The 12,991-nt window shown below is 37.5% G+C and overlaps 1 protein-coding gene across 1 annotated transcript in view; it reads right to left on the bottom strand.

Annotated features, from left to right (window-relative positions):
- The window catches only part of HELRODRAFT_103772 (hypothetical protein), an 8,987-nt gene extending 2,338 nt beyond the window's left edge, over positions 1 to 6,649 (bottom strand). The window contains exons 1-16 of the mRNA XM_009031272.1: positions 6,383 to 6,649; positions 5,977 to 6,078; positions 5,661 to 5,824; positions 5,252 to 5,334; positions 4,974 to 5,035; positions 4,704 to 4,876; positions 4,198 to 4,414; positions 3,894 to 4,040; positions 3,681 to 3,762; positions 2,691 to 2,895; positions 2,134 to 2,577; positions 1,673 to 2,070; positions 1,476 to 1,570; positions 981 to 1,408; positions 344 to 554; positions 31 to 171 (exon numbers count right to left, since the gene is read on the bottom strand). Coding sequence (XP_009029520.1) covers positions 31 to 171; positions 344 to 554; positions 981 to 1,408; positions 1,476 to 1,570; positions 1,673 to 2,070; positions 2,134 to 2,577; positions 2,691 to 2,895; positions 3,681 to 3,762; positions 3,894 to 4,040; positions 4,198 to 4,414; positions 4,704 to 4,876; positions 4,974 to 5,035; positions 5,252 to 5,334; positions 5,661 to 5,824; positions 5,977 to 6,078; positions 6,383 to 6,556 — 3,126 coding nt within the window. The 5' untranslated portion in view covers positions 6,557 to 6,649. The remainder of the gene's footprint in view (positions 1 to 30; positions 172 to 343; positions 555 to 980; positions 1,409 to 1,475; positions 1,571 to 1,672; positions 2,071 to 2,133; positions 2,578 to 2,690; positions 2,896 to 3,680; positions 3,763 to 3,893; positions 4,041 to 4,197; positions 4,415 to 4,703; positions 4,877 to 4,973; positions 5,036 to 5,251; positions 5,335 to 5,660; positions 5,825 to 5,976; positions 6,079 to 6,382) is intronic.
- Between the last annotated feature and the right edge of the window lie 6,342 nt (positions 6,650 to 12,991).

Genomic DNA, 12,991 nt, shown 5'->3' on the forward strand with positions numbered 1-12,991 from the left:
CATTTCGAGGTGTAATTCAGGTTCAGTTACGTGACGTAACAATGGTGATGGCGGGGATGTTAAAAAGTTGGCGTTGTTCGAGAAATTATCTTTGCTGCTGCCGCTGTGGTCGTTGCTGTGATCGCTGCTGTGGTCGCCGCTGCGGTCGTTACTACTGCTTACTGGCAAAACCTTCAGATTTGAGTATAATGGTGGAATGGTTTCAAAAGTAAATAAAATGTAGTAGTAGTATCAATATAATAATACACTTAACTCTGACATGTAAACGCCACAAATATACACACAAGTAACAGTATATAGGCAAAATTTTCCGACAAAATGAAAATTATATTACGTATTTGACCTTTAACCCCATCCAGAGCATGAGTTTTAGGGCAGAGTTTTGACCGGAGCACGCAAGATAGCATCCTATGAGAGCCTCGATACAGTCTGCAATACTCTTGTCTGGTAGGCTATGTTGTGTTTGCAGGTTGTATGGGATTAAAAGGTTGTTGTTGTTGCTGCTGGTTGTGGTCGTCGTCGTGTTGTTGTTGTTGGCGGCGGCGTTTTTGCAGCTGTTGGTGGCGGTAGTCATGTTAATGTTGTTGCTTGTGGTGGCAAGGTTTATATCATCTTTGCTTTTGTGGACGTCATCGTCGTTCTGGTTGTTGTCGGATTTGATTGTGTCTGTGTTGTTGTCGTTGAAAGTGACTTTCTTCTTTTTCTTCCTTTTACTAGACTTGGTGTTACTGTTGTTGTTGGCATCAACGTTTTGTTGTTGGTGGTGTTGTTTGGTTGATTGCATTGTTGCTAATGTTGTTGATGCCATGGGAACCGATGTTGTTGATGTCTTGGTTGTTGTTTTTGAGGTCGTTGACGACGATGGTGGTGTTATTTTTGGTTTTTTGATGAATTTATTTAGCTCGGTTTCAAATGTTTCCGCCTGTATAGATTTCGTTAATGTAGCCATCGATGTTGATGTTGTTGGAGTAGTTGTTGACGCTACTGCAGCGGCTGCTGATGTTGTCTTACCTCCAAAATCATCACCACCATCATCATCATCATCATCATCATAGGCATCTTCATCTTCGTCATCATCATCTTTATCGGAGACATTATTAATGAAAAAGAAATCAGCTTCATCCTCATCATCCTCTTCTTCCTCTTCGTCTTCATCATTATCATCACCACGTTTGCCAACGCCACCACAAACATCATCGACACCATCATCATCATCATCGGTTCTATTTTTATCACTCTGGGAAATCCCGTCCTGTTCTTTCCAGTTCCAAATATAGCTTTTAGGGTCGGCCCTCTTTAGGACGTAACAGGGTGGTAGCCAGTTTTCTAGAGGCTCGAATTTCGCGGCCAACATCAGTCCCGGCAGTCCCTTGCGTTTACCCAGACGGTAGAGATTGTAATTACTAACCTGTCAACATGCAACGTAATGTAAGAGTTACAGAGATGATGATGAGGAAGATGGTAATGATAATGACCTGCATACTCCTGAGATAACTCAACTTTCCTTCATGGATGCCCGAGTAGGTGCAGTACAGGTAGGCCGTGATGGCAAACTTGAGGAACGAGTCGCCTGTTGTTACGTGCAACCAATCAATCAATCAATCAACCAGCCAACCAATCAACCAACCGGCCAACCAAACCAATCAACTATCCAACCGGCCAACCAACCAACCAATAGTTTCTAATCGTTCCAGGTTAAAAAAGTCATTAGCGTTGGACATGGTCAGTGTTTGTATGACGTCGCAAGCTCCAGGACCATACATGGAAGTAAAAGCAGTGTTAGTAGTAGCAGTGGTAGTAGTAGCAGCAGCAGCATCATCATCATTGTTGTCGTCGTCATCTCCGAAACCACAACCGCCACAGAACGTTGATGAAGCCTCGCCATCTTTTGCAAAACGAAACTGCAGAGCTTGAGAATTTCCATTCTTCTTGAAGGATAGACCTTGTTTGTGATTGGTCGGGTTATGAATGATTGGTTGGTTTGCGGTTGGTTGATGTGATTGGTTGATTTGTAAATGATCGATGTGATTGTTTGGTTTGATTGGTGTGATCGGCTGGTTTGTAATGGTCCTAGATCATAGTGATGATAATATAAATGATGACAATAATGATGAATGGCAACAATTTTATTACACACACATACATACACACACACGTACACACACACACACACGTACACACGCATACACACCAGCCTCCTTTGCAATCCTTTCAAGTAGTTCTTGCGCCAGTAGCAAATAGTTCACCCTATACAAAATGGTCGGGACGCAGACGGCCTTCCGCCAGAGACTGGCGGGAAATGGATGGATGTAGCACAACTCCGGAACTAGAATCTGCTTCTGCTGTAGCGACTCGCGCTTCGCGCGACGATTTTCAGCGCTTGTAGTCGGCAGGGGGACACCTTTTTGATTGACGTATCTCGGTGTGAGAAGGTTGAGACGGGCGCTGGTGTGGTCGACGTCGAGAAGTGGCTGCGTGTGGTCAGTGAGGTGGAGGTTGTACTTGGTGGAGTAGTAGTGGCGGAAGGTCTCGTAGAGTTCGGGGGAGGGAAAGGGGCTGGTCAGGGAGAGGTCACGTCTGTAATGGGGTCAGGGTTGGGGTTATTTGTTAAGCCGGTGTTGACAATGAATTGAAAAGATTTTCAAAATTGGAAAAATTTAATGTTTTTTAAAAGCAATGAATGAATGAACCTTATTTCAGCCACATAGAAATATTGTGGCTGGTCGACATTCCTATAAGATGGAGTAACTACAGCATCTATGAAATCTTCGACCCTAAATTTGAAATTTTGCTGTTGTTCTTGTAGCTGCTGCTGAGCATTTAGCCGTCCAGCATCTTGTTGTTTGACTAAATGATCAGATTGTTGTTTAGCGAGATGGTGTTCATCTGAGTGGCCTCCATCACCATTATCATCCCCACAGCGACGATGATCATTACCAACACCACCATTGTGATCATTATCATCACCAGCACCACCATCACTACGAAGATCATTATCATCACATCCTCCCCATCTTTTCGGCACTTTGCAGTTTCTCTCACTCACTATCTCGCCCCACCCATTCCTCATCACTCTCTCACCTTCCTTATCATCATCATCAACATTAGTAGTAGTATTACTATTTGCATTATTATTAATTGGATCAGTAACAGTAGTCGTAGTAGTAGTCGTAGTAGTAGTAGCAGTAGTAGTAGAATTTTGATTAACGATAATGCCATTTACATAAGCAGTAGTAGGAATATCAGAATCAGTAATGTTGGTTGAAACTGCAGTAGTAGTAGCAGCAGTATTTGTAGAAGAAGCATTTGTATTAGTATTAGCATTGGTAGCAGCAGCAGTAAAAGTTGCATTAGCAGGAGTAACAGTAGTAGTAATAGCAGTACTAGAAGGAGTACTTTCATTTTTGGCAGCAGCAATTTTGGGATTTTCCACACCAAAGCTATTTTTAGCTTGAGATTTCCCGGGAGTATTAGTCTTAAGAGGCTTGTAGTTGTAGGTCGGTTTGAATTTGTTGAAGTTCGGCGCTGGGTAGGTTTCAACTTTCGCTATAAAATGCCAATCCACTGAATATTCATTACCAGAATCGGCTGCTGTTTAAGTGGAAATTTATGTAAATGTGAGGTAGTTATGCTAATTTACGAATAAATTATGCTGATTATGAGAAAAAGAGAGCAGTCACCTCTATCGATGGGCACCACAATGCAGCATGATTTCGCTCTCTCTGGGTCAAAGATCATGGGGCATTTTTCCAACTTTAATACCTAATGGTAAATTATTAAATATATAAATAGGTAACAAATAATAATTGTGCACCAAAATACGCATTTGGGTCAATTTATGAATACTAAGTAGCCAACTAATTGGTATCAGCAAAGACGAATGTAATACTAACATCTGAGAATAAAAATTTATGAAAAGCATAAAGCCTCTTCAACTGGTCAGAATCGAAATGAAGGTCGGAATGTAGGTTAGATGGGGTCATGGGGTCAACTGACACAGTGACCTCTCCTGACCTCGTAAACACTGGAAAGTGGGGTATCTACGTGAAGGATGATTCAAACAAAGACTGAATGAATGGATCATCATCAACCCATCAATCAGACTGACAAAGTAAACCGACCATTCATCAAACAAATGAATCAATCGATCAGCCAATCAATCGTCCGACCAACCAGCCAGCCAGCCAGCCAACCAACCTTGGGCAAGGACCTAGGAACAAGAACTCCAAATCCCTTGCTGGTGTCTTCGGGAGCGTGTATGATCCTGCCTCTCGTGTTCTGCTCCTCTGAAATCGGTCCGGTCAAGGTCATGTTGAAGGCGTAGAGGTGGCAGGGCGCATTGGGCCGAACCGAGCCCAGAAGGGCCCTGGCCACACGTTTGCGATAGTGCTGCTTGCGTTTTGTTGAGCCTGGCCTCGCCTAAGTGAGCGAGCGATGAAATGGGTGAGTGAATGAGCGAATGAAAGTTAGATGAATTAGTAATTTAATGAATTGATGGAGCAAAGAACAAATGGGCAGACGAATGAATGAATGACAGAACGAGTCAGTGAAAAGGAAAAGTATGAAAGGCTGATGGATAAACGAATGAATAAATGATGGACAGATGTATTACAGATGGGGAAAACAATGAATGGATGGATGAATAAACACTCGCTACATAATTTATTCTTACAATTTGTCCTTGGCCTTCAGAATTTCCCCACTCATAACCGCCATCATCATCGTCCTCATCACTATCTCTACTTCTCTTCAGTGGCAAGATCTCTTTTCCTATTGGCTGGAGATTATCATCCAATTCTTCTGATTGGTGGAGAACTTTACACATCTCCAATGCAACCGCCATTTTGGCCTGCTGCTCGTCTGGCATTGGCGGGCCCTGGATAGGTTGAGATGATGATGAGGATGGCCATGATGATGATGACAATGATGATGACGAGCGAGTTATTAAATACTCATAGATAAATCCATCCAACCTCAACTGTCTGCTTTACAGACGAATTTATAGGAAGTTTGAGTCGGGCCTTATACATTTTAACTCTACCAACATTATTATTATTATTATTATTATTAGTAGTAGTAGTAGCAGCAGCATTGGTAGATGTACTAGTATTTTTTTTATTTCTTGCATTTTTATTTCTACTCTTTGTTTTACATCTGCTGCTGTTAGCAGCACTTTTATCTTTTGCATTATTATTATTATTATTATTGTTGTTGTTGTCATCATTATCATCTTCCCCGTCGATGCATCGACCATTTTTGTCGTAATAATGTTCGGTGATCTCACATTTTGGCGTCAAATGAGTAAAATTGTCGCTTGGCAGTCTGGCGCAATATCTGATCGGTTGGTTGGTAGATTGGTTGATTAGTTGAACGTTTGATTGGTTGGTTGATTGGTTGAACGTTTGATTGGTTGGTTGATTAGTTGAACTTTTGATTGGTTGGTTGATTGATTAATTGGTTGGTTAGTTAATTGGCTGGTTGATTGGTTAGTTGATTGATTGGATGACTGATTGATTGACAGCTAAAAATATTAACCAATCAACCAAGCATTAAAACAATATAGACCAAAAGCGAAAGATACGCCATTAAAATTAAAAACAAACAAAAAGAAAAGAAACCCTCATTCACGTTAACGAAAATAACAATACCGTCTTACTTACTTATTCACCAACTTGATGGCCGTCAGTACCGTAACCTTAGGCGGATGAGGCAAAGTTAGGCAGTTGGGGGCTATGTAAGGCGGGAACTTGGCGCTGATGACGTCACGATTAGGAATGTGCCGGTTGATGTTGTGTCTATAATGCCGGCAGCGATGATACAGTATCTTTACGTGGTTTGTAGTTAGATCATCATCATCACAACTTTCACAATCATCATCATCATCATCACAACCATCATCATCATCCCAATCATCGTTATCATTATCATCATCACAACCATCATCATCACCACAACCATCATCATCATCATCACAACCTTTTCGACTCCCTTATACATTTTTATATCACTCCCGAATTGATCCTTCAAATGGCTGTCAACCAGATGAACAAACTTCGCTATGTTCGACCTCGCTCTGGCCTAAACATTATCATAATTTATGCTAATTTATTTAAAACATTTTAATAATTTATGCCGATTTATTTGAAATATTGTAATAATTTATAATAAGGCGTAGGCTAATTAGCCAATTAATTGATATTAACTAATGCAGATGCAATACGGCCATTAAGTTAATCATTTAACAACTAACCATCCAACTATCCAACCATTCATCCAACCAACCAACAAACCGACCGACCAATCAATCAACAAATCCACTAACTAACCAACTAACCAATAGACCAACCAACCAACCAATAGACCAACCAACCGACCAACAAACCTTAGACTGGACATAAGATTTGTAGCTAGAAGCCGGACTAAACCGAACGACTAGATTGCACTTGGGTAGATCGATGCCCGTCTGCAGGGCATTCGTAGTCACCAGAAGATTCAACTCTTGCTGCCTAAACTTCCTTAAGACCTCCTCGTGCTTCTGAAATTCACTCGACGTCATGTTTGACGTTGGAAAAAATGATGGTGGTGGCGCTGTTAACGGCGGAAATGACGGTGCTGGAAAACATGACGGGGTGGATTTCGCGGGGTGGGGGTTATACTGGGCGGCCCTCTTTCTCTGATGGGGTAGAGGGAGGGGGGGTTGTTTTTAATATTTGAAATTTTTTTTACGAAGAAATAGAAAAAATTATTAACATCATCGACAAAAACACCACCACTACCACTCACTCGCATACTCACATCGTCACAGGAATTCTGAGTAGTAGCAGCAGCACTACCACTACTACCATGATCACCACCGGCCACAGCAATGTAGTGGCTCCTAACAAAATATAAGTCAACGTCCCAATTGCATAATTCGACGATTAATTTATTCAGGGCAAAGGCCACGTGCTTTCGATCTACGAAAATCAAGCCCCATAACCCCTCCTCTTCCTGCACTGCTGTCTGCTCATTGGTTAAAATTTTTAAGAGAGGAGTTAATGTTGATTGATAGATTTATTCAATTATTGATTGGTTGAATGAATTTGTCAATTTACACAATCATGTGGGCATTCAGTTCATCAATATAATAATCAATCAACCAACCCACCAGCCAACCAACCAATCAACCATCCATCCATTCAACCAACCAACCAATCATCCAACCAACCATCCATCCAACCAACTATCCATCTAACCAACCAAACTTACAATACATCCATTCTCTTTCTTAACCACCACACAGCCGACAGTGGCCTGAGACTTCCCACTTTTTGACCAGGCCTCGTGATTTATAACTCCGTCGTCGTCATCATCATCCTCCCCATTACCATCATTATCATTACTCTTGCCATTATCATCATCACCACCAGCGCTATTTCTGTTATTATTTTTATTGTTGTTGTTGTCGTCATCGCTGGGAAGGTTGGTGGCGTCGTCTTCGTAATTTCCGGGAACGATGGTGAAGTTGTCGTCTGGCTTGTAAAGGTGAAGGACGTCCAATAGGTGGATGACCTTCTGGCTCACCAACGTCAGAAACTCTTCCAATTTGTGGATCTGGGATGACGATGACAATAGCGATGGTGATGATGAGGGTGACGATGATGACAATTGAAATATAGTATAATCAAATTTTAGCTATCAATTACCGCAAATTAATAAATAAAACAACTAACACACATAACCAAAAAAACACTCAAACAAACAAACAACACATACATACACACAAACAAACAAACAACACATACACACACATACAAACAAACACACAAATACACACTTTACTGTCAAAGTAATCCTCCACAACTTTATACACGCATCTGAGGGTAGTTGAGGCCATCTGCAAATACAACTTTGTTACCTTGTCACTTTCGCAGTCTTCTATTTTTGAAAGTTGTTTAACGAAAGCGTAGGCAACTCGCGAGGCACACCATGGTCCCAGTTCTTTTAGGATGTAGAGGCATTCATTCAAGGCCAGCTTGGCACTCTTGAATTGATCAGGATTTTTTGAAGATGACGACGAAGATGATGAAGTGGTCATATTGTTGTTGTGTTGCTGTGACGATGACGATGTTGTAGTAATAGCAGTAGCAGCAGCAGTAGCAGCAGTAGTTGATGTTGTTGCTGATGTTAAATTGTCAGAACTCAAATTGATACCGTTACAATCCTTATTGTCATTACCGCTGCTGTCTATATTATTACTGTCACAATTGATGTTATCAAATTTGAAACAACCACCAATGGTTTTAACGTTGTCATGGGTAGTCTTAGCAATTTCTTGGACGTTCCCGTCAGCATCAACACCACCATCTTTTTGAGAAGCATTTTCATTCCTTTTGGTGCACTCACCTTGAAACCCTTCCACAAACTCAATAACATCCGTTAATTCTTTCACCAATCTATCCATCAATCCACTTTGATCCCGGTATTCCCTGCAGTGTATTATTAGTTCTCTGGGTTTTTCCACATTACAAAGATCAATGATGATGTTGTTGTTGCTGTTGCTACTGTTGTTGCACGAGTCATGCAACATTTCATTCCTATTGCTGCTGTTGATGTTGTTACTGCTGCTGTAGCTGCTGTTAGAAGCGACTTGTTGCTGCAGTTGTTTTTGTTGCTGCAACCTCTTTAGACCGTCGGATAGTCCGCAGATGGGCACCAGCTCGGGGGCCACCTCAACCCCTGCCCTATATATAGACTCCATTCTCAGTACTAAATCTAAGTTGGATGGATGGAGGAATGGACGGATGGATTTTTTTTACATACTTGATTATTCATTCATTTGATTTGAAACTTATATTTATTCAATCAATTGTTCATGCATACATTCATTCATCTATCCAGGGATTTAATTCATCCACTCAATCATCCCCTCATTCACTCCATCAATCCACTAACCTTCCAACTGGTTAGGATTCCAGCTCTGATTATCAAGTAACGAAGTCAGCACAGCAAAAATTCTTGGTGGCTGATGTTGTTGTTGTTGTAGTTGAAGATGTTGTTGTTGTTGATGTGACGTTACATACAAAATATCCATAATCTCAACATACATTCTATCATTTATTGCCAAATGGCAATCATCGACAATGACTAAATTGATATCATTTGGCTTTAGACACGTTTGAAGCAATGTCAACGCTATCACAGCTGTGGTTATGACGACATCGGGGTTTTCATCGATGATGTCATCATGTCTATTTTTAGTATAAGCATTGTTGCTTTTGTTGTCGTCATTGTTGTTTCCGTAGAAACATAATATATTAACCTGAGAGTGGAGTGATATGTCCGTGGATATATGCCTAATATTGTCATCTGCATGGGTGGAGAATTGAATAAAGTTGAGGATAGTTTTAATTGAGATATTAAAATTTATTTTTAAAAATAAAAAACCTAAAAATGAAAAAAATGAAAAAATTATAATATTAAAAAAAATGAAAAAAAAATTATTTTTTTTCCTATTCTTCAACCTGAACTAGCGATAATAAGACACAACTTTTTCTTCCCACCAACATCGTCGACGTCATCACCGCCATTTTCAGCAGCCCCACCGTACCCTGGACTCTTATTGGTGTTCGAATGTTTCTGCAAACCATGATAGGAGAGCTGTTGTTTGATAAGGGACACAAACAGGAAAGTCTTACCCCTATCGTTTGAAAGACAGGCTATGACATTTTGTTTGAGGGCAATGTCTAATAGCTCAACCTGAATTTTGATTGGAGAGTAATTATTTTTAATATATAGGTAATGAAAATTATCTCTTTTATTTCTAATTTATAAAGGAAAATTATACAAAAATCATGAATAAGTTGATTTAAATGATATGTCTAAAATTAAATCAAATATAATAATAATAATATATATACTGTGTATTACATTTAAAAAGATATGTCTAAAATTAAATCAAATATAATAATAATATATATATATTACATTAACAAAAAAATTCAAATTTAAGAACCAACTAGAAATGTTCTTGGAGTGAATGTATGGCTGTAGACATGTTCAAATCTTTGCTGCTTGTTGGTTTTTGTGGGCATTTTACGGTTAGCCAGTGTTGGGGACATGACTTTAACAACTATCTATTTATTTCTTTTTATATCCTAATTGAAAAATTTAAAAATAGAAGTAGAGATGTTTTGTTTGTGTGATAGTATTATATTGCAAAAAAAACTTGGGAAAAGCTAGCACACATTAGCAAATGTTCAGTATGAAGCCATTATTTTTGGAAAATAAAAAAGTATAGTAAATGAAATGTTTTTATTTTATGAAATAAAAAATAATTTTAAATTTAGTAATAATTGGTTAGTGTCAAGGTTGTCAGGGTTAGGGAAAGTTTTTTGAAAGAACCTTTGCTGACTTTAGAATTAGAAGTTTAGTTAGACAAGTGCAAAAATTATAATTTATTTTTTTTATTACAAATTACAAGTTAGCAATATTTTCAACTGTTTTTTATTTTCTATTTTTAGTATTTTAATAATTATTATTTATTACAGATAATAATAACAGTAAATAAATTACAATTAAAAAACGACAAATTATTAATATGTTTATTTAATTATAAATTATATTATCATTAAATAATTATTTATAAGGAATAACTAACAGCTTTTTTCCACAGAAATGATTGAAAAGGAACGAAATTTATTTATTGCAATACCCTCTTTCAATGTAAATGCAACACAATTAATTTCCAAAAACAATTCTAAATTCTACCTCAAATGAGAACTAAATTTTAAAAAACGAACAAAGAAACGGCGAATTCGAAGAATTTCTCTTTCAACAAAAAAAATCTCTCAAAAATGAATTTAACAATGTGCACAAGTTATCCTAAATGGCAGTAAGCCGACCGTACGGCTGATTTAATTTTGAAATATTTTAAAATATTCGGTAGATTGCAAGCATGTTTTTAAATATTCGTCAAGTTTGCTTGGTCATACATACACGTAAATATTATAGCTATTCGGACGATTCAAGATACTATGTATCAAAATCAATGAGATATCCATTACTGAATTTTTCATTTTCATGTTCAAAAGATCGAATATAATATGAATCTAGTGACAAACTACCAGCTCTATAACCTTTTTAATTAGTTTAATCTCTATACACTTTATGAGTGCCATATTTAAAAAACTGAAATCGAACAATATTGGAGGTTCAGCAATATGTAATAATAATAACTATTCGCAAGGTTCAAGGTGATATGAATAAAAATTGTCGGAATTTCATCTACAAGTTTTACATTTTCATGTTCGGAAGATACTCAACGAATCCAGTGACAAATTACCAGCTTTAAACACTATTATGAGCGCCGCATTCTAGGAAACAAAAATTGAACTAATGACTCTGTTGATTTATTTAAAGTATTTTACATGGATATATAAATCCATGGCATCATATGTGCAAAAGACTACTACCACATAAGTTCTACGAGACTCGGTAAGCCACTGCAGTAAGCCAACGTTTGACTTCAGCAATCTCCTTTCAATGAGCACCAGAATGTAAAATATGTGTTAGACATAGCGAAAATAGTTTTTTAAAATAACAATTTTGAATTATTTACGCCATTTATTTAATTAAAAAAATCAATAAAAGTTTAACGAGATCGAATATTTTTAATATTAATATATAAAAATTAGTTTATTTAATACTAATACATAGTAATTATTATATATTAGTATTCATATTTCATTTTAATTCACATTTACATTTTTTACATTCTCTGCATCTTTTAGTGAGGGATGGTTAAACAACATAGGTAAGTTAGGAACTGAGCTAGGCCAATTGAACGTAGGTAAGTTGGAAACTGAGCTAAGTCAATTAAATAAAAATAGATAAAGAATTGAGCTGAACCAATTGAATATAGGTGAGTGAAAAACTGAGCTGAGCCAATTGAACATAGGTAAGTAAGAGTCTGAGCTGAAACAAGAATATAAGTAAGAGTCTGAGCTGAGCCAATTGAATATAGGTGAATGAGAAATTGAGCTGAGCCAATTGAATATAAGTAAAAGACCGGACTGAGCCAATTAAACATAGGTAAGTTAGAGTCTGAGCTGAGCTAATTGAATATAGGTGTGTGAGAAACTGAGCTGAGCCAATTGAACATGGGTAAGTTATAGTCTGTGCTGAGCCAATTGAATATAAGTGAGAAACTGAGCTGAGTTAATTGAACATAGGTACGTTAAGAACTGACTTGAGCCATCTGAACATTGGTAAGTTAAAGACTGAGTTAACCAATTGAATATAGATAAGTTAGGGACTGAGCTGAGCCATTTGAATATAGATAAGTTAAGGACTGAGTTGAGCCAATTGTATATTAGATAAGTAAACAACTGAGCTGAATTAATTGATTGTAAAGTATCAACTAGTATCTTTTTGAACATGATAGTCTCATTAAATGAAATATTTTAAGTTACTTTTATTTTCATTAAATTTTCAATTTAATTTCATTGCGATATCGATGATTGTGACCTGACCGATTAAAAACATCAAAAAAAATTTTAAAATAGGATGGAGAATTTGTTACGAAATCGTTGGAGGAAATGAAATATTTTTTAAACTCACTCGCGTTATTTCTTTGATATCGATATTGAAGATATTCGTATACAAAGCGGGCAAAATTTTAATATAAAAACGCTTATAAATCTACGCATACTGGCTCAGCTTGGCTCGGCTTGGCTCAGCTTGGCTCGGCTTGAAATGATGAAAATGTATGGTTGAACCGAGTATAAATAGGAGCCAAGACAGCATGAAAAACAGATCAGGCATTCTGCCTCGCTTGAAGCAATCTGCCTGATCTCATTTATTTTATTTTTATAATTTATTTATTTTATTATATAGAGTTATATAGAGTTATATAGAGTTATATAGAGTTATATAGAGTTTGTATGTTGCCTGTGGTTTGTGTGTTTGTATGTTATATTTTTTTTATATTTTAGGTGGGTTCTTAGCGGTG

This window comes from Helobdella robusta (genome assembly GCF_000326865.2).
Source record: "Helobdella robusta unplaced genomic scaffold HELROscaffold_71, whole genome shotgun sequence".
NCBI lineage: Eukaryota > Metazoa > Annelida > Clitellata > Rhynchobdellida > Glossiphoniidae > Helobdella > Helobdella robusta.